This window comes from Epinephelus moara, chromosome 11 (genome assembly GCF_006386435.1).
Source record: "Epinephelus moara isolate mb chromosome 11, YSFRI_EMoa_1.0, whole genome shotgun sequence".
NCBI classification, from domain to species: domain Eukaryota; kingdom Metazoa; phylum Chordata; class Actinopteri; order Perciformes; family Serranidae; genus Epinephelus; species Epinephelus moara.
This window is the reverse complement of record NC_065516.1, coordinates 7,407,181-7,429,187: the sequence shown is the minus strand read 5'-3', so window position 1 is coordinate 7,429,187 and position 22,007 is coordinate 7,407,181. Positions and strand designations below refer to the sequence as shown.

The 22,007-nt window shown below is 40.2% G+C and overlaps 1 protein-coding gene across 6 annotated transcripts in view; it reads left to right on the top strand.

The window, feature by feature from the left end:
• LOC126397921 (disco-interacting protein 2 homolog C-like) overlaps window positions 1-19,624 on the top strand; it is a 104,258-nt gene extending 84,634 nt beyond the window's left edge. For 4 of the 6 annotated variants that reach the window (XM_050057005.1, XM_050057004.1, XM_050057006.1 and 1 more), the window contains 9 exons: window positions 472-602; window positions 2,608-2,776; window positions 5,099-5,269; window positions 6,676-6,737; window positions 6,837-6,894; window positions 12,274-12,348; window positions 13,520-13,694; window positions 13,783-13,906; window positions 16,587-19,624. In XM_050057005.1, the coding sequence (XP_049912962.1) occupies window positions 472-602; window positions 2,608-2,776; window positions 5,099-5,269; window positions 6,676-6,737; window positions 6,837-6,894; window positions 12,274-12,348; window positions 13,520-13,694; window positions 13,783-13,906; window positions 16,587-16,839 (1,218 nt within the window). In that variant the 3' untranslated portion in view covers window positions 16,840-19,624. Of the gene's footprint in view, window positions 1-471; window positions 603-2,607; window positions 2,777-5,098; window positions 5,270-6,675; window positions 6,738-6,836; window positions 6,895-11,232; window positions 11,716-12,273; window positions 12,349-13,519; window positions 13,695-13,782; window positions 13,907-16,586 lie in introns of those variants that run through there. The other 2 variants (XR_007570723.1, XM_050057008.1) reach the window with 2 other exon arrangements.
• Window positions 19,625-22,007: the final 2,383 nt, after the last annotated feature.

Sequence of the window (22,007 nt, the reverse complement as noted above, 5' to 3'; positions counted from 1 at the left end):
TGTGCACATCATGCAGATTTGATCATGTTTTAAATGTCTTGTTGACCAATCAGATTGGCCCATCAGATGTACTTGTTGTGTAATGTCATTTAAGACATTCTGGATTGTAATTTTTCCCTACAGGAAGCCACGAGAGTTTACAGTGGATTTGAAAAGCATTTGTGCACATTGATCAATGGAGAGCTAATGTGGCGGCTCTGTTGTGAGCAGAGTTCAGATCCTTTTTAGCTGCTGATAACCAAGTGACTGGACACTACATATGCAGGTCTTGTGGTGTTAAGGAAAAGAGGCCAAATCTAAATAAGAGTTTGGAAAGTCTTACAACATAAACTGCACCCACCGACTCCAACCAAAGCATGTGTTGTCTCAAAAGATGACATTCAAAGATTAACTGTCCCATCTTTCTACCCTGTTCCTTGTTCGTCTGTGTGTGTTGTTGTGTCTCTTTGTCCTTCCTCATTCTCTCTCCAGATGTCCCATAATGCCGTTGGAGCCTTCTGTCGGTCAGTGAAACTGCAGTGTGAGCTGTACCCGTCCAGAGAAGTGGCCATCTGCCTGGATCCCTACTGCGGCCTTGGCTTCGTCCTCTGGTGTCTCTGCAGGTCGGTGTCTCCATCTATTGATTTTTTAAAAGTACAATATGTAATTTTCTGTTGTTGGGGTCTCTCAATTAAAACAAAAACAAAAGATGAAGCAATGCCATCATTGCAGTATGTTTCTCTTGGCTAGAATTCCTCCACTATTCATTGTTCAGGAGGTTTTTATAGGGAGCCAAACTATCTGCAGAGGTCTCCTCCTTTCCAAAACAAACAGACCAAGTGATTCAAACCGGTAAAACACTGAGTAAATAGGTTTTGTGTTAAAAATCATCATCTGATGACTAAAATCCTTCAGCTGCTGAAAACATATAGTTAGAAACAACTAAAAAAGTGTATTGTAAAAATGTAGCTCAACACAACTCAACTAAATATTTAACTTTGGTCAAATTGTTGTTATATGTTATATCTTTACAGTGGCAATAATAAGTGTTTTTTCAACAATAATGTATCAAATAATGTGAGAGGCGTCGCTCATAGTGATAAACTTACAGAGACTGAACAACTGAATGTGCAGCTTCTCTCAGCTTTACAGAGCTTTACATTGAGTTTCAGCTCTTTCTTTATCTGTCTGGCCACAACTTTACTGTTCACTCTCACTCCTCTCATAGTGGTGTTTTCAGAGAAAAAGCTACACTCTACCTGCTCAGCAGCAGAGAGACACAGTTAGAGACTAACTAGTGAACATAGTGAAGTATTTAGCAGCTAAAGAGACAGATATTTCCCTCAGGAGATGGTGGAGACCAAAAGCAGAGCTAAAAGAGAGAATACTGGACTGAAATTCATCAGGTGTACACAAACACAAAGACTCCTAATGAAGCATTGTGTTGCTCTGTAACTGTTGGATGTGGAAATAAATAAGTGTTTGTTAATAGATAGGATAGGGATTGAAAACCAGTTTCAGGCAACTGGTTGCAAATAATCGAATCCATCACAATCATATGTTTCCAAGTTTATCACTTCCTTTAATCGATGCCAGCATGTTGTTCCTGACAGTTGTGCATTTCAAAACAGTGACATCAAATGTATGTGTCTGTTCTGCTGGGATGAAAACAGTGCTGCTTTTAATGTCTGTAAAATTATAATACTTTTTCTACTCTGTTTGTACACTGCATGCGATCAGACTCAGACATAACATAGCAGTTGCCTTGATGCAGAAAACCTGTCAGCCTACTTTTTTTACACACAGAAAATTGATCAGGAATCAATAAGGCAATTGATAAAGAATCGGACTGATAAGCAGAACTGATAATAGCATCATTTCAGTTCCCATCCTAAATGTATGTTCGCAGACGCTATCACCTTAAGAGGTGATGATATGTCAGTGTTGACAGCTTGTTTCCGCTGCCACCAAGTGGACACAAAAATCAGTTATTGCAGGTTTAAAGAAATCTCCTGACTTTAAACTCCTAATATGAGTCGACCTCCGAAAACACTGGATCCTACATTTCCCATAATGCAACATATCTTTCACTGGAATATTCCTGCCTGATACAACCTCAACACCCCCAGTTTGTATCACAGCTTTCTAGTCTCCAACCAGAAGTGTCCACATACTTTTGGATATATATAACGTTTTTTATAATCACTGACAATCGTTTGCCAAAGTGCCTTTTTATATTATTATACAAGGTTTGGTAGACACTGTGAGTTATGTCAGAAAGTTGTCTCTGAATAACATAAACAGACATTTTATCAGTGAAACTCTCGGTCTGAAACTTGCAGATCTCAGGTCTGCTTAGTTTTAAATCCTCAGCTCATAAATTGTGAACTTGGCGAGAGCAGATTGTCTTATAAACAAAGAAGACTGCAAATCACCTTTGCTATGAGAATTTCTCCCCTTCACTGACTTTAAAGCAACAATAACTAACATTTGCACCTGATTGTTAAAATAAATGACTATCTGGAAAATCCATCTCAATCTCAACGAGACCAACTGGTTATATAACGGATAAATAGTCCTTTTATTGGCAGTAACCATTAAAAGAAAGGGTGTTTGTGTGTTCTGCAGTGTGTATTCAGGTCACCAGTCTATCCTGATTCCCCCGGTGGAGCTGGAGTCCAACCCGGCACTGTGGCTGCTGGCCGTCAGCCAGCTGAGGGTGCGAGACACCTTCTGCTCCTACAGCGTCATGGAGCTCTGCACCAAAGGACTCGGCCTGCAGACCGAGGCGCTCAAGGTCAGCAAGACACTGATACAACCAACATGTCGATTCAAGTGTTAAATGTGACATTTATTGAATATATTCAAACCATTTTCAACCACAGGAAGTTTTATAGACACATTTTTAGCAACGTTTTGACTGCAGGAACACAGCTCACGTTGTGGATCCTGGCTCCTGAAAATCTCCTGATTTAGTGTTCCTCATGACACCACAGTTCTAAAACAGTGTGTTGACTTGCTGTGTGTGAAGATGAAGCAGCAGTCAAAGAAGTATTTCACCACAGGAAAGATGGTCCTTCCATTAAACTCAGCTGTCTACTCAGTAGAAAAACAAAAATACTTTTGAAAATGGTGCTACATGATCAGAGAAAACAGAGAAATACAGAATGAGAGGGTGTGAAGTGAGTGAATTAGAGAAATAAAACTTAATTTGCTGATTATTTTACTTCACAGAAATAAAAAAAAAAACATCAGATCATTGTTTCTGCAGTGCAAGTTGTGTTTGTTTCTATAAAGTTCTTTTTTTGGGGTGACACATAGGGAGTGTTGACATCCCTAGATGCTGTCCTGCCACCATGGGTTGGGAAAGTGTTGCCAGCAGTAACTGCTAAATGAGCGGCTAGCTAGCTAGCTCCCACCGGACATGGAAGGTGTGCAATGCAGAGCGGCCAGAGCTAACATTAGCTAACCAATGCAGACTGGAGGGTCGGCTGTGGCAACAGTGTTTCCTCATATTAAGGCAGCTTTCTGTCAACAAAACCAACAGAAAATAAATAAAAAAGCAAGATATGAACACCAGCTAACTTACTGGACTAAAAAGAGAAGCCTCTTGGACTTTACATCCTTTTGCATTTGTTTTTTCCTAAAAAATTAACTGGACACTCACTGGTTAATGGGTGTCGGGCTATTGAAACCAAAATTAAATGAAACTGACATGACGAGACAAGACATGGCAATTAGTCTCCCAGAGAAAACTAAAATCGTGCCTATGCTGCAACATTTTGGATTTTAACCTGATGAAAGAGGTGAGCCGAAAAACACACAAGAAGCAATGTGTTGCTGCTGCTTCACCCTCTTTAGCTGCTTTACTCTCTGCATCTTCTTCTTTAGTCTTTATTGGTGGTTGGCTACCAGCTTAGAGGAGCATTTGCACTCATTATTGTTACTCATTAGTTCTACTTAGGAGCAGCTGCTGAGTCGAGTGCGACACCTAGTGGTAGGATGTGGCACACTGGTCCATTGTCTGTCTTATAATATCAAACTGGCTTGAAAGTTTTTACACTGGACCAACCCTTGAAGTCTGGTTACCTGTCAACAGCTGACAGACCAGCTCTGACTTCAGTCACAGTCAGGTGATTTGTCTCGTGTCTGCTGGTCACTTTTCCCAAAATCCATCTGTGCCCTTAAACTCAACACTCATCCTGTGGCTAAATATGAACAGTCAGATAAACTCCCCGCCTCTGAGGTTGTCTAACTGACTCCACTCCTCTACAGCAGACATCTGTCCTCTAATAAACTCCGACTGAGTCTCTGTCTGCTGAGCCTGAGGCCTCGTCTGAGTGCTGAAGTCACCGACGCCTCTGATTGGTCACAGCAGAGTTAATTTTAGTGATTATCTTTCTTTTAAGTCTCCATGGAGACTGAAGGCTGAACGCAGAAGGAAAAGTACAAATGCTCTTTACTTAGACACACCTTTCTATTTCTCTACTTGTGAGGACCGACACTGTCATGGAGCCATAAGCACAAATCAATGCTGAACCCTCAAACTGTCCTTTCTTTATTTATGGAGCATAAAACACAACTTTTACCTCCAAAAGGACTCACAACACTGTTGTCTTCTTCTTCTGTTAAAATGTTAATGATTCATGCCCAAATGATCTTTCCTACAGCTGCAGAGGAATCAGACTTTTTCTATGAAAATAAAGAAGAACTTTTTACAGTGTTGTGACTCTTTTGGGAGGTTTAATTTACAGTTACTTTTCCTGGGATGCTGCACCTGGACTACATGGATTTGGGTCTTCTTATACTGATACATTACTGTAAACAAAAGCTTGTTAGAGGTAGGCAGCTAGAAGTGTATACAAATACCTATCCTAAAAACTGAAGCCAGTACTAAAAAACAGGATTAAATTACATAAAATTAGTGAGGGGTGTAGAAGGCTTCTGCAAAAGAAAAAGAAAGACAAAAAGAATATATATCTATGATTATTATTTCTCGTTCCATTCAACACTGTAAATACTTATGTATATATAAACACTCACTCTCACAATGAAAACCCCCATATGCATATGAGGTAGCCCCTCAGTGATGAGATGTTTCTTCCCGTCACTGTTCCAGGCTCGGGGTCTGGATCTGTCCCGGGTTCGAGCTTGTGTTGTTGTGGCGGAGGAGAGGCCCAGGATGTCACTCACACACTCCTTCTCTAAGCTCTTCAAAGACCTCGGCCTTCACCCACGATCCGTCAGCACGGCCTTTGGCTGTAGAGTCAACCTGGCCATCTGCCTGCAGGTAAAAACACGCTGCTGCACACACAGTCTAAATGTTGCAATATAATCTGTGTGTCAAAATAAAAGAATCCTTGGCATCGGTGTGAGAATAACATGGATGGTTATCGTTTCCAGTGATACTAATGCCCTTATTGATACTTTTTATCGGTTTAGTTCTTTATTGACCCCCAACAGCAAAGTCACCATATAAACTTAATGTTATCTCACTGTAAACAAATCTAAATGTCAATAAAATAAATCCTATCCCTGACATCAAAATCCTGATTGAAGTTTATCAATCAGTTAATGAAATTAATCAAATAAATCCCAATATCACAAATCACAGTTTGTTTCTGTCCTTAGGACCCTCGCAGCAGATAAGGAAAAACTCCCCCAAAAAAACCTTGAACGGGGGAAAAAAAAAAAAAAAAAAGTTTAGAAAAAAGAAAGAACAAAGAGATCAGTCAGTTTTAGTCCATGCTCCTGTTCTCTGTCCTCCTTCCTCTGCTGCTGATGGAATCACTCTGACTGCAGGTAAAGTTACTGCTGGTAAATTTTAAGATAACGTGGCAAACTGAGCTGAACAGGTAGACTACATATAGACAGCTTTCATTTGAGCTTGTTTGCTAGAGAGCTGTACTTGTGTAAAATATAGCGGCGGTGGTTGAGGGAAGAAAGACAGAGCAGATTCAAATAACTCTTTATGTGTTGATAAAATATTGGCTTTTTACTCAGCAAGGTGTAATTGCACTTACAGGTACAACCGTTACTATCGTCATCTCAAGTAATCTTCAGGTTATCATCACTTTGTCTCTGCCGTGGCCTCTTCGCTCTGATGTTTGCTGACTTCACTCTGTGTTGTGTGGGAGTGTGTGTGTGTGGTGTGTGAAGGAGCAGCCCCGACACTGACAGGCTGCAGCGTTATAATAAATTAGTAACGTCATTGCTTATCAGTACTACAGTCTGTAATAATTCATCCCTGGGGCCCATTTAATACCGGGTTTCAGAACCCATCCCTAATATGGTATTAAATAAATAGTCTGATCTGTTATCTTTCTTACTTATTCTTTGACCAGATAATTCCTAATTCACATCAAAATCATGTTAATTTTAGTCTTTTTCTTTTTTTCTTTAACAAAAAGGTTTGGCTGCTTGTATTTAGACAACATTTAAAACTTTAGTGTCTTTTGTTAAAAGACAAAAAAGTTTTGGGAGAAAAACATGTTTTGTGTTCCTTAAACAACAGAAGTATTGTAAGGTATTGCCAATTTCATCTCACTGTTACAAGAGCCAGAAAACACTCCAGTACTTAAAAAATAAGTCTTTATCTCATGGCAAACTGACTTTATCTCTGAGGAAACTGGTGCAGCTGTAACTGGTGTTTGATTCTGGTCACATGCTCACTGTGTCTGTTGTGATTGGCTGCAGGGCACTTCAGGACCAGACCCTACGACTGTGTATGTGGACATGAGAGCACTACGTCATGACAGGTACCACATTCTGCCTTGTCAGCTTTCCTTTTTTAATTTTCCTTTTACATAATTTCCTTGTACATAATTGTGACATTTACACATGTAAATGTGTTTCAGGGTTCGGTTGGTGGAGAGAGGTTCTCCTCACAGTCTGCCATTAATGGAGTCTGGCAAGGTAAGTGTACTTCAGATCTTCATTAAGTTCATATGTAGCATATGGGTATGTTTACAAGTTAAAGACTTTGTCCGAAATTGAGATTGTAGGTTGGGTTAAATCAAAACTGTAGGTTAAAACAGAGTGCTTCTCAAAAAGGTCAACGGATACAATAAAATTGCAGACACCCATTTATTTCCCTTGAGACTCCAATCTGAGAGGTCTGTAGCAAGATATGATTCATGACTTTGTGTGTTGAACCAAAGGAGATCAAAATAAAGCAAATTAAATAACAGCTATTTCAAAATTTAACTTGTCGAGGACTCTTTCAAGAAAATGTCTCTTACAGTGGAGGACACACAACAGATATGAGCTCACAAGGAAACAACTCTTCACATGCTCTAAAATGGTAGCAAAATGAATGACAGGAGAAGATCCGACTGTTTCTGCTCTCAACTTCACGTCCTCCCACATGCAGTGAGTCAAAGCAGACAGCAGATTTGAGTCCGTGGCGAGCCCTGAAACATCCATCCTCCCTGTCTGTCTATTCAACAGATGGTTTCTAAAACCTTTTTTGTTTTGTTTGTTTTGTTTCTTGTAGAGCAGAAAACACACAACATCAAGGTGAAAGTAAAACCACTGGAAGTCAGATACAGATATTTTAGTTATTAAAGGGATCATTAGGATTTTTTAAACGGGGTTGTAGACGGTGGTCGGCACGCCTCCAGTTTGGAGAAGCAGACTAGAGTACTGACATTGAAGCTAAGCAATGTACTGTTGTGGACGGGGGCAGCAGCAAAACATATTTTAAGAATTGTTGTGTTTTTGTTACCTTAGATGGAGCCATTTATATCTACATAGGGAGCAGGTCTTTGTTTATGGAGATCACCATGTTGCACTGCCATGTTTCTGTGGTAGTCCAAAACGGACAAACCACACACTGGCTCTAGATCGGGCCATTTGCGTTTTAGCGTCAGCCACCTAAGTTAGAAACCCATCTGCAATGAGCAGCGTCAGGAAAATGCTGATTTGTAACGTGAAACTGTTTTATTCAGTGTTTTTGCCCGTGTAAATCACCTGGTCTGTTTGTTTTGGAGAGGAACAGACCTCTGTGGATAATTCGGCTCCTGGTAAAAAACCTCCTGAACATCTGGATCTGAAGTTGTCAGAAAAAAAGGGGGGAGCACACATTAGCATGTGGAGGGCGAGCTGCCCGTCTCTGACATGCCAAACAGCATCAAGAAAACACTTTACGCTGCTTTTTTAAGGGAGGAATATGGCACCATTATCCTATCTCACTGTGCTGTATATAAGGTATGATTGTGGAATGAAGAAACAGAGTTGTCTCTCCTTTAATCCACCACGGGAGGTTGTAACAGCGCTGAAATGGTGTCTGTATAAACAGGACAATCGGCTGGAAGGAATCATGAGCGGCATGGGTGTGACATTTGACGACATGTTGTGAGTGCGACCTACTGCGGGAGATATAAAAATCTGTCAGCAGTTAGTGGCTAACTCAAAGAAGAACAGTGGCGGTAAATGTCCGCAAATTGGGAAAGCAATGAGATCAGCGAGCTCCTTACCCTCCGAGCAGAGTACAAGATCAACCACCATATAACATGTTATGTTACGTGTCACGCCTCCTTTGATTCCGGTGGCTGAAATTTGTTTTGCTGCTTCTCCAGACTGAGTGCTGTGCAGACTGCCATCTACTGTATGTCATACACTGACTATTGATAAGTGCCTCTTACAACCCCACTTCAAAAGATGTGAAGTATCCCTTTAAGTTGCTCTTAAGTTTGTCGTTATTTTGGACAAATAAAGTTTTTTTGATGATAAAGCAAAACGTCTTCTGCTCAAGATAACTGTCCAGTTATCACAAGGAAACTCCAAGATAACAAGACGCTTAACTCGTGATTTAGAGATAATTATTCAACCACTCATCACATCTTGGCAGATGGTGGAAGAAGATATCATAACCTGCAGTACAGGACTCGCCCACATTCAGTAGATACACTCAGCTCAGTTTATTTATAGAAGACATTTAAAGAATGACACATGTTGGGGCGTCCAGGTTACCATGTGATCACAGCTTGTACATTTTGTTTCTGTTCATGTCCGTCTTCACACATAACAAGCAACATCCTTTCTGTCTTTGTATTGTTGCCAAGGTAGAAATAAAACCTGCACTGATATTGCATTAAATGAATGAATGAAAGTGATCTGTTAGTTGTAGCAGATCCAAAACAATACTGAAAACTTTACTCTTGCATTTGCAGATAGTGAAGAGGACAATAACTGCTAATGTTTAAAACTAGAGCTTATTTTCCATCTGTCGTTATTTTTTTTAAACAGATTAAAGTTACCATAAGGATATATTTTTCTTTTTTATGCTGCTGAAAGAGCCATTAACGGGGTGGTTTGAATTTTTTTAAGTATGGTTGTATGATCGGTGTATTACAAACAGTAGATGTCAGTCAGCATGCCCCCAGTTTGAAGAAACAGGCTGGAGTCCGACATGGAAGCTAAGCCATGTGCTGTTGTGGATGGGTCAACAGCAAGACATATTTTAGCCACCTGAAAGAATCAATAACAGTTTTAGGTGTATGCTGTGTTGTGAGTATTTTCACCACTTTACGTTCCCGTCAGATCGTCTGTTCCGACAGGGAGCAGTTAACGGCTTCAATTCTCCATCCATGCACTCGCCAAAGCCGCCAGACTCCATTGACAAAAACAGTAATTTTAGCTTGCTGAACACAGGAGCTGCTGGTCTACAGCTGCTTCAATCAGATAGTTTGTGTTATTGTGTTACCTTGGTGACTCCGAACTAAAACTTTTAAACACCAAAGGCACATAATTATACAAACATAATAACTGCATGAGGCAGTGGTAGACTAGCAGCTCCTGTGCCCAGCTGTGTTCAGTTAAACCACTGTTTTTCTCTGACTTTAAAGATAGCGATGTAACAGCTTCGTTTTCCTGTTGGAAATCACTGTCTGACATTAAGGTGAAGAAGTGAAAATCTCTCGATATAGTGTACATTTAAACTGATATTGATATGTTTTTTTGAGGAGGGACCTTTTCTTAGGTGGCTAAAATACATTTTGTTGCTGACCCCTCCACACCAGTAGATTGCTTAGCTTCCATGCCAGACTCCAGGCTGTTTCTTTAAACAGGGGGTGGGCAGACTGACATCTACTGTACTTGATACACTTTCTATGGATAGGATAGACATTTTCCGACACTAAACAGGTACTTTGTTGCATGAGACTATTGTTTTACAGCTTTTGTAAGAAGATGATCCATATTACAAGGGTTACAAATATGTAAGAATCAGCTGAATTTCCATTATCTGAATAGTAACATTTACATTTCTCATTTATCAGAGGATAATCTATCAGATGTGGATATGCATATCACTAGTAGAAATAGAAGGCAGGGAACATTTTTAATGCTGCATCTAAAAGCAAACTTTAAGCTTGCTTTTGACAGAATGAAATAAAATGCGATGCAGGCACTTCTGAAAAGGTAACAGGTGTTTTTGACCAAACCCTGTAACTAAACAAGCTTCAAGCTGATTCCTTGGTTATTTGTCCTGTGTTGATAAAGACAGAAAATGTCTCCAAAAAGCTTTTTGAAACATCGTCTTTTTGCAGAAGAGGAGATGAGTCATCTCTCACTAAATACTGAGTCCTCCTGCAGCACTTGAAATCTGCTGCCTTTAATCCAGGAGCAAATTACATTGTTCTCATCTGATTGCTGAGCGGCACTTATTTCAGTTTCATCACAGATCTCTTAGCAACTAACCAAACTCTGTCGGCAAGGTCAGCAGGAGAGCTGACAGTGTCGCATAATGACAGAACATATGTAAGAGTCACTCTGAGAGAGGAAACTTTGTGTTAATGGATTCAAAACTTTGTGAAACAACAAGAGGACATCTGCTGACATGACACAGAAAATCAGTCACATGTATCAGAGAGGAAATAACCTGCAAATTAACCACAACTGTTTGTTTTTTTTTAACATCTTTATATCTGGAAGCAACTGTTTTCAGAGTTGCCAGTAAAATAATTTAAATCTCCTGAAAACACTCATCAGCCTTTGCTTACTTGCCTTTTCACTTTTAAAGCAGGGAAATCTTAACTTTAACTTAACTTTTTCACGGCTCTCCTGACACCTTTTCTTTTTGTGTTTTTGTTATATTTTTACTCTTCTGTTTCTTTTTTGTTTTCTCTCTCTCTCTCTCTCTTTCTTTCTTCCTTTCCTTTTTATTTTTTTTTTATGTTAAATATTTTATTGTTTAATTTCTTTTTGAAGTATTTCTGTCACCTTTTTATCTTTTTTTCGTATTTCCTTCAGACTGTAGACTCTTGGGGTGGCACGGTGGTGTGCTGGTTAGCACTGTCGCCTCACAGCAAGAGGGTTGCCGGTTCGATCCCGGGTGTGGGAGCCCTTCTGTGCGGAGTTTGCATGTTCTCCCCGTGTCAGCGTGGGTTCTCTCCGGGCACTCCAGCTTCCTCCCACAGTCCAAAGACATGCAGATTGGGGACTAGGTTAATTGATAACTCTAAATTGTCCGTAGGTGTGAATGTGAGTGTGAATGGTTGTTTGTCTCTATGTGTCAGCCCTGCGATAGTCTGGCAACCTGTCCAGGGTGTACCCTGCCTCTCGCCCGATGTCAGCTGGGATAGGCTCCAGCCCCCCCGCGACCCTCAAGAGGATGAAGCGGTTAGAAGATGAATGAATGAATGAATGAATGAATGTAGACTCTTGTTGAAATTTACCTGCAAAGATTTTAGTCCATGATACAATACGAATGCTCCTAACTTTAAGCATATCTGTTTCCTACACGGACAGGCTACTTTTACATTCCTGGATTTTACTATTTAAGACACTCATGGAAAGTCATGTTTGACAGATTAAATTTACTGAATTAATCACTGTTTGATGGATGATTTAAAAAACAGTTCTGATCTGTGAGGAAAGTGAATCTTTGTGGCTGCATGATGCGTCTTTTCTTGGAGCCTGATGAGACATTCGTGTCTCTTCTTCCCCCACACTGACACACAAAGAGAGGACGTCATGTTTCAGGGCCGGTCATCGATCAGCCTGCTGTTTATTTTGACTCACTGTATGTGGGAGGAGGAAAGAGGGAAAATGGTCTGTTTACCAGTCGGTCCTTCCTTTCAGTTAATGCTTTCTGAACACTGTGTTTTATTGTGTTTCTGTGTGTTGGTTTTGTCTGTGTGTGTGTAAGCTGTCAGAAGATGAAGTTGTGAACTGTACTTGTGTGTTCAATCTAAACAGCTGGGTCTATTTTGGGAGTTGTATTCATGCTGGAATCAAAGACGTGACTCAGAGTAAAGCGGTAACCATGGCAACTGATTTTTCTTTTTCCAGATCCTACCTGGAGTTCGTATCATCATTGCCAACCCAGAGACCAAAGGACCGCTTGGAGACTCCCACCTCGGAGAGGTCGACAAATATGAATTCTGTCTTTATTTCTTTTTTCATCACTTTATCCTCTTGGTTTTTCTTTTCATTTTTTTGTATCACTTTTTTTGTCTTTCTTTCCTTTCTTAGCTTCTCTGTTGCCTTTTCTTTTTCTTCCTGCCTTTTTTTATCTTTTCTGTCTATTTTTTGTTTTCCTTTTCTTCCTGTCTTTCTCCCTCTCATTTTAAGTCTTTATTTAGTTTTCTGCCTCCTTTTTTCACCTTCACTCTGGCAATAGCCATGGCCGGAGGAAGCAGGACGTGATTTTGCCAAGTAGAACATGCTCCTGGATCAACAGCCCACATCACATTCCAGGACCAACATTGCCGTCAACCAATCACAGCCCTCTGACGTCATCAATGTGCCGCTCCTATGCTTCTTGTGAAATTCCTTTGTGCTTCTTCAGAGCTAAGCTAGCTTTCGAAATTGAAGTTAGCACAATAGAACAACTTCATTTTGGGAGCTTAGCTCTGAAGAAGGAATTTAGAAAGAAGCCAGAAGCAGGAATGTGATGTTTGATGTTGATCCAGTAGCATGTCCTACTTGGCAAAATCACATCATGCGCCAGAGGAATTATGTTTTCAGGTTGCTGTCCGTCCGTCTGTATCATTCTTTTGAACATGATCTGCACAGTTTCAGGATTAGTGTCACCACTTCAGTATCTGACCAAATATCTCCCCTTCTGTTCCTGAGATACGATGTTGAGTAATGCCCAGACAAGTGTTTGTGTAGAACATTATGATGTCACAGTGAAGCTGACCTTTGACCTTTTCGATATAAAATGTCATCACTTAATCATTTTATCCTGTTAGAATAGGTACATTTTGTCATAATTTGTGTAAGAAGGCCAAACCCATGTTTTGTGAGCTCACAGTGACCTTTGACCACCAAACTCTAATCAGTTCATTGTTGAGTCCAAGTGGACGTTTGTGCCAAATTAGAGGAAATTACCTAAGGGCCTGCTTAAGATATCGTGTTCACAAGAATGAGATGGACATGAGGTCGCAGTGACTTTGACCTTTGACCAGAGACCACCAAAATCTGATCAAGTGAACGTTGGTTATCTTGAAACTGTGGTGATTGTTTAGATCTTCTGTGCTGCCGGGCATGTATAATAAATACATATTTAGACTCTCTTCTGTTCCTCCTGTAGATCTGGGTGCACAGCGCTCATAACGGCAGCGGTTACTACAGCGGCTACGGCGAGGAGGTTCTTCAGTCTGACCACTTTAACTCCAGACTCAGTTTCGGAGACACTCAGACGGTCTGGGCCAGGACAGGATACCTGGGCTTCCTCCGCCGCACCGAGCTCACCGATGCCAACGGAGGTTAGTTTTCCTCTCTGACTCCTGTGTTTCCTCAGCTCCATCTCTCTACTTGCTGCACCAACATCTGTTTGTCTCCTTCTGCAAACAGAGAGACATGATGCTCTGTTCGTGGTGGGGGCTCTGGAGGAGGCCATGGAGCTGAGGGGAATGAGGTACCATCCAATCGACATCGAGACCTCCGTCATCCGTGCCCACAAGAGCATCATGGAGTGGTAGGTCTTGGTTTGATCTCAACATTTCTACTGTCGACAGATATATTAACTGAATAATAAAATTGAGGTTTCCCTGATTCATTTTTTCTAAAATTAAATAAAATAATAAAACCCCACTCAGGATGTCCCCATCTCCTGTACACATGTGAAAAACCAAAGTGTACTTGGCTAACTTGTGGGTGATATAGATGAAATCCTCTATCTCAGTATATGCAACTATATATTGTGATATCACTATATTAGCATATTGTCAATGTCCTTAAATCTTTTTTTAAGAATTTCTTTTGAAAAAATCAGCTGTAGTTTCCCTAAAAATCTAAATATCTTATCATAATGTTGCAAAAGTCCTTTAAAATAAAGTCTCAGTCAGATTTTAAAAGGATACAACCTGTACGTACCTCAGTATAAACAGTAAGGCACAAACTGATAGATCAATTTCTGTTGGCTCAATTTATTACTGGTCATATCAGCAAACCCTCCCTTTCACCAGGTGTGGGATAAACATTATTGCCCACTAGGGCTGTACCCAAATATTCGGATATTTGAATATTCATTTCTATGGGTAGGTATTCGTTATGAAAATTTGGTATTCGATATTTGTTTTTTGTTTTTTTTGTTTTTGTTTTTTTTAACATATTTTTTTGGTGCTAAATGTAGTCTTTTTGTTGTTGGTAAATGTAGGTTATCAATAAAAATCAAAACTTTTAAATTACATTGTTAAAAATGTGAAAATATAGTCTAGCCTACAAACGCAGCTTGTGCGCACGGCACGCTTGAGCGCATCCGTCTGAGGCTGTGGATCAATGCCAAGTTTTACCACTTTATCACTATTCCCTCTAACTTGTAGCTGTTTTTTCGTTATCTTTTGAATTTAATATGAATTATGGAACCGTTTTTGTCAATGTTTGTTTCCCCCGTTTTGTACAATAAATTATTGTTTAAAGTTTCAACAAGTTTCTTTTGGAGTGCGTGACACAAGTGTGTTTTGAAAACGACTGCGGACTGTCACCTGCTCAACGCATCAGTACCATCGGATGCCATGACAGTAATAGCCAATAATGTCAAAATATCATTTACAGACCGATTTAACAGACGATCACTGCTGCCCGACCCACAGGTCCATTTGCGGGTTCTGCGGGTTACGGGTCGACCCGCACATCACTACTCAGCTCAGTCTATAAGGCTGTACACAACAGTAAGGCTATAGACATTATATTCTATTCAGGCCGGCAGAACCAGCAGCGCATCGGCTCTACAGTGCACGGCACTGCTGATTAACCATTTTATTGCAGCACAGAGTGTCTGCCAGCAACCAATTACTTGCAGAGGCTTCCTACAACTTGTTTCAACGGTTCCGATTTAATCAGAAGACAAATTAAACAGGATGACTAGCCAATGTGACAATCAAAAGAAAGCATAGAATAATGTACTGAAGGAGACTGTTGTGCCATCACATTTTTTTGTGGTTTGAGAGCGAAGATCCGGTCGCCGCTGTGCAAAACTCCGCAATACAATTAGGTCCAAAAAACCCCCAGAGGCGGACCGGGGAGGCACACACACACACGCACACACACACACACACACACACGAATATTCGTTATAAATTCTGCCGAAGGTCCGAATGTTAAAAAATGGTATTCGGGACAGCCCTATTGCCCACATAGATCCAACCACCATAATATGATCTGGTTGATTATATGATGTTGTCAACAACAAAAAAAAGTGAAGTAAGTGGAACATTTAGCAGCTAAACAGCCAGATATTTGTGCAAATAGTCAAATATTTGTCAAAACAAATATGGCACATGTTTTATTGGCTCAAAAAATCAATGAATGCAGTTTTAACAATAGAAATCACTATAGGTAACAGATTTAAAAAGGGCTGCAACAAACAATTATTTTCATTATTGATTAATCTGCCCATTATTTTCTCAATGAATCGTTTCATTAAAGAAATGTCAAAAAAAGTGGAACATGCCCTGTGTAATTTCCCAGAGCCCAAGGTGAGTCTTCTAACGGTATGCTATCCAACATGTTGTCCAAAAATCAAAAGTTTTTCAGTTTGTTATCATGTATGACAAAGAAAAGCATCAAATTCCCACATGTAAATGTTCAGTGTGTAAGATTTGGTAGCATTTAGCGATGAGGTTGCAGAACTGAAACTTCTGCTGTGTGCAAAGCGTGTAGTACAACTACACTGACCGACACAAATGCACAACAGCTCATTTTCGACCACTTATCCGAGGCCAGGTCGCGGGGGTGCAGGCTGAACAAAGTACTTCAAATGCCCCTCTCCCCAGCAACGCTTTCTAGGTCCTCCTTAGGAATCCCAAGTGTTGCCAGGCCAGACAAGATATATAATCCCTCCAGCACGTTCTGGGTCTGCCCCAGGGCCCCCTACCAGTTGGACGTGGGAACACCACTAACGGGAGCGCCTCACCCTATCTCTAAGGCTGAGCCCCGCCACCCTTCAGCGGAAATTTATTTAGTAATTAGTCTTTAATAATTTATACAGTTTCTGCCAATAGATGCCCCTACACCCTGCACACTGGAGCTGTAAGAAACATGAAACCAGCAAATGTTTAAAAAAAAAGTTAGTAAAAGGATTATTTAATAATCACAATAGCTGCCGATTCATTTTCTGTTGTTTGACTAATGGATTGAATCGGTTTCCTCCTCAGCGCGGTGTTCCCCTGGACCAACCTGCTGGTGGTGGTGGTGGAGCTGGAGGGCTCCGAGCAGGAGGCCCTGGACCTGGTTCCAATGGTGACCAAGGCAGTGCTGGAGGAGCACTACCTGATCGTGGGCGTGGTCGTGGTGACGGACATCGGTGTCATCCCGATCAACTCCCGTGGCGAGAAACAGCGCATGCACCTCCGTGACGGCTTCTTACAAGACCAGCTGGACCCCATCTATGTGGCCTACAACATGTAGCCTGACTGTCTGTGTGTGTGTGTGTGTGTGTGTGCGTGTGTGTGTGCGTGTGTGCGTGTGTGCGTGTGTGCGTGTGCGTGCGTGTTGAGGAGTGAGCGAGCATGCGTTTGTATGCCGTGCATATCGCCGTTGTTGTTCATTTATTTCCCAGAATCAAGATGTACTGTATTTTTGAACCTGCATATGGTGTGGTGTTAAAGTCGTCCGTTTTCTTTAAAGTCGTGTTGTGCCGGTTGATTGATTGATTGATTGATTGATTGATTGATTGGCTGGTTGACCGATTGACCGATTGACTGATTGATTGCGCAGTGGTGGTATGATCATTTTTACAACCCCGTTCAATCTCGTGACCGTTACCGGGAGCTCGTCACTGTAGAAAGCCTTAGGGGAACACTGTGTACGGGGCGACAGCTCCACTCGTCACACCGTTTTTCAGAGGTTTTAGGAGGTAAAATTAGAGAGAGAAAAATACTAGAGACTGTGTCTGTCATCATGTTTTACTGGTCGAATAAAAAAAAATCCCAGATTTGTGGTATTATTTCAATTAGAACAGGGGCAGCCAGATAATTGTAAAAAATATAAATATTGTACATAGACATAATAATCTATATGGAGAGGTACCTAAAACACATTGAGGTATAGTAGCCCCTATATGCAGCTCTCTCCACCTGCACCCTGTGTGTGTGTGTGAGTGTGTGTGTGTGCAGAGTGTGTGTCTCTGTCTGTGAGTGTGTGTTCATCATGTGTAAATGTGTGTGACAGGGACATTTTACATGGTTTTAATGTGAATCACGCCACAGATTTTATCCTCAAATGGACAAAGGAGAAACAATTTTATGGAGAGTTGAAACACTAAAAGTTGAACCTGTTTTAACTGAAAACATCAAAGAAAACTACAAACTGTGTGTTTTCAGAGTCCAAAGTCTGAGTGGTACGTTAAAAAAAACATCCATGAGCTTGAAGGACAAAAACTGCTTTTTTCTCGTGGAGTTTCAAACCACTGAACCATTTTAAGGCAAAAAACCAAACACAATTTTAAATACAATGTAAGTGCAATGTATATTAATAAACTAGTTCATTTAAAGCAAAAAAATAACTTGCACAATAATCATTATTTTATATCATCCCAGTCAACCAGTTTTTCAGTTATACAAAATGACCTGTAGAATATGGAGGCCTGAAGCTGCCAAAACAAATGAATGAATGACTAAAACATCTCGAACTTTTTTTTGATATATTTGATGTCTTTTTAATTTATATATCAAGTCATTCATTTATTTCAAGGATGCACAGATTTATCAGCCACACTTTGGTATCAGCCAACATTGGCCTTGTTGACTGCCTGTCAGCAAATATGATGACATTTACAGATGGCAGCGGCTGATTTGTTTTTTGTTGTGTCACATCAATTTTGTGCACACTACAAAGCATTGCTGGAGAAACATTATGATGTGTTCAAGCTCTATATAGTGAAAATGAGTATAGGGCGAAGGTAAATCATAACATTCTCATGACACGTTCAAATGTCATCTTGTAAAATGTAGTTTTTGGTAAGAAACTTGGATAAATACAGTTTTACTGAGAAAGTTGTTGTTTTCACAGCAATACAAAATGCATACTGCACAGGGCTCATGATAGATTATATATAGTTATTAAAAATGTTTTCATGTGAAAGAAGGTTATTTTAAAGTGCTAATTCAAATGTAGTGTAATGAAGGATTGAATGACATTAATATTTTTTTATATTGAGGATTTCTTTGTTTCCCTGTACAAATGGGGAATCAATAACACAAAAACAAAATAAACAACAAACATCAGTACCGGCTGAGAATTTCACAATCTGTGCATCCCTACTTTATTTATTAATTTATTGTTGATTTTTGCAGCTTCCATCCTCCAGAGAATTAAACCTGTGAACTTCAGCCCTCAAAGCATCTCAACGAGCAAAGTGCACTGTGTGAATACAAAAGAGGGAATATTGTTATTATTAAAAGGGACTTTATGGGAGAAGTTTATCCCCAAACTGGGTGTAGTAACACACACCTCTTGGCTAGCTGTGAATTATGGGGATTATCAGACTGTCAGTGACTCTGCAGGTCAAAAAGCAAAAATTATGTGGAATAATTCAGCATTTGTTTACATCCCTGTGGATAAAGTATCGAATGACATCATCTCATTCTGCTTCTTTCTCGTCTTTTATCGTCTTTTTATCAGAAGAAAAGAGAAACTTTATGCATATCAGAGGTTGCTTAGCGCTTGTTTGGCTAACATTGCAGTTTGGGTTTGTTGGTAGCAGCGTAGCGGTCATGTTTCAGTCCCTGCCTGTGTGTGCTTGTGTGTGTGTGTGTGTGTGTGTGTGTGGTGGAAGATGTTGGATAAGAAGGAAAATCCCATCAAAAACTTGGAGGACTCGTCTGCGTGTTCAGGACTGGATGGGAGATAGACTGCATGGTGTGTGTGTGTATGTTTGTGCAAATGTGTGTGTGTGTGTGTGTGTGTATATTGTATGTAAATAGTGTTGATTTTGTACGGTACAAGTGTGTGTGACTTGTTTTGTACACATGATAAAAAGATTAAATGACACTTTTATAAGAGCCTGCTATTGGCTCACCGTCACACTATACAGTGCAATAAAGTGCTTTGATTGGCTAAAACTCAGACTAGTTTCTTTTATTATTCTTTTTTATTATTATCACTGCGTGACTGCTTTGTCTCCATTCTTAAGACCACAGACTGTAATTATGGATGGCCAGAGCCCCACAGAAGGAAAGCTATAACATCTTAATCGCCCCCTGGTGGCTGGCTGCAGTATAGGTTTAGTTCTTATAATGTACAGTCAAGTATGATAAGTTTGGTTTTAGTTAACTGATGCATTAAAAATGGGGGTTGATTTCATGATTGACAGCTGTGTGTGCCAATCAGTGTGCTTACAATCAATGGCACTGCTCACTAGCTGTATGGGTCAGGAACCTGATAATGCGGCTCCACCCCAATAGCTACTGCGCAGACTCTGGCTCCAAATGATGTCGTCAGCACAAGATGGCAGCAGCCATACCCAGGAAGTGAATTTGGGTTTCCTAGGATAGCAAAAGTATGACTCGCCTCACTCCGCCTTTGCCTCTGACTGGTTTACCCTGATATACTTAATCTAACTAATCCCACTCCTCTTGCCCAAACCTAACCAACCCATCAAATGAAGGCAACAAATACTAGCCAATCAGAGAGTAGGATGGGTCATGCTTTGCAATCCAAGAAAATGCACCCTCTCACCCGAGATATCTTGGCTTCATTTTTGTGCCGCGGGAGGAAGAGAAAACACGTCGTCCATCTTTTAATACATTAAATGCTTCAGACTCATGGTCACACATTCTTTCAAGGGGATATTCTACACAAATACACTTTTTAAAACCACATTTAAATCACATAAGCTCTGAAAATACAGAATACATAGAAAAGTTAGAATATGAATGACTGGAACAAACAACAATATATGACATTATAGGTTAAAAATAAGTTTCAGGACCGCAAACTGTGACAGTTTTTTCTTCATCAGGTGGTAATTAAGATTTTGTGTTTCATGGGTCATTCCTGTGCCCATGAATCACATTCTCGTATTCTCTTGAAAATGTGTCAATTTTTTTTTTTTTTAAGATATTTTTTTGGGCATTTTAGCAGCTTAAGTGTGAAGGGGGGAGAGAGAGAGGGAAGGACATGCAGCACAGGCTGGAGGTGAACCCTGGCCGCTGCGGCAACAGCCTTGTACATGGGGAGCCTGCTCTACCACTAAGCCACCGACACCTCAAAAATGTGTCAAATATGTATAACAAATGGCTTCAATTAGAAAGGTTTCTTATCACATAAACACACAAAAATGCACATTACTATTACTATTATCATTTTTAATGAGCTTTTATTGGTTCATGTGTCTGATTTTACCATGTCTAACTATAAGCGGAAAAAAAAAGTCATAAAAAATATTAAGTAAAATATTGATAGGTGCGTTGCTGTTGTTTTTGTATTTTCATTATTATTTTCTACCCTGTTAGTTTGTAGTTTCTGGCCTTCTAAGAAAAAAAACTACAACTCCATTGAGACTATTCTCAGGAAGTGACAGTTGTTTTGGAGAGAACTCTAAGGAGCAGAAACTTACTCTCATGTGTTTATACCTGTGTTAATCTGTCACACTCCTAAAAGTTCCACTTTGTTTACAACTAAATTATGAAAAAAAGTTGATCCAATCAAAAGGATAAATCACCATGGTAACTGATGCTGAACAGCTAACCTGCTGCTGAACTGAGGCCTGTATTATGAATCCAGGATATCTTCTTGCAATCTGGTTGGACTAACCCTAACATTGGACGTCTGGATAACCGGTACTACAAAGCTGGTTAGTCAGCTCTGGGTTTTCCTATCCAGCCATGAGCATGGTCATGTGAAAGGAGCGGGGGTGTTAATTATGGTTATCAGAACCACGAATGAAGCAGGCTGCTTCATATCATAGGAGGTGAAACTAGTAGTGAAAATACAGAAGCGTTGAAAACACTATCCAAAACTTCACAATCAGCCGTGCAGGTACATGCAGGTATCACTGAGCTATGGGCCTATGTGACATTGGTATAGAGTATTTTTTGCTGTTTAGTTGGATGATGATAACACTACTCTGAGCATGTTACATAAAATACTATAAAGTGATGCCAGACTGTTTCTGCTACTGGAGTAAAGGGCGGAAAAGTAGTTAATGACTAATGAGGTCTATCTGACTGAAATGTGGCATTTATACTAACGGGAGCCAATTAACAGTGTGTGGATTATTTTACTAATAAGGTATTAATTTTTTCTTCCTGGTTCTGTTCACATAGATGTCTCATGTTATTTTGAGCTGCAGTAATGAAATCAGAGTGTAAAATAGCAGCACTATCACTGAGGACTAAAATAATTTAATGCTAAATTTCCTGCTAAAATCGTGTTCAGTGTGTAAATGATCTCTCTGTCAGAAGCCGTGTTTTAAAACCACAGGAAATAGAGCCCTGAAACAAAAGCTTTATAAGCTCTGAAAACAGAGTTAACCCTGAAGTTACCTTGCTAACTGCACATCCTGTTTCATAGCACAGGCCTCTGGTGTCATGCCTTCCCACATCCCCTCCACCTCCAGAAGACAAAGTCAACTA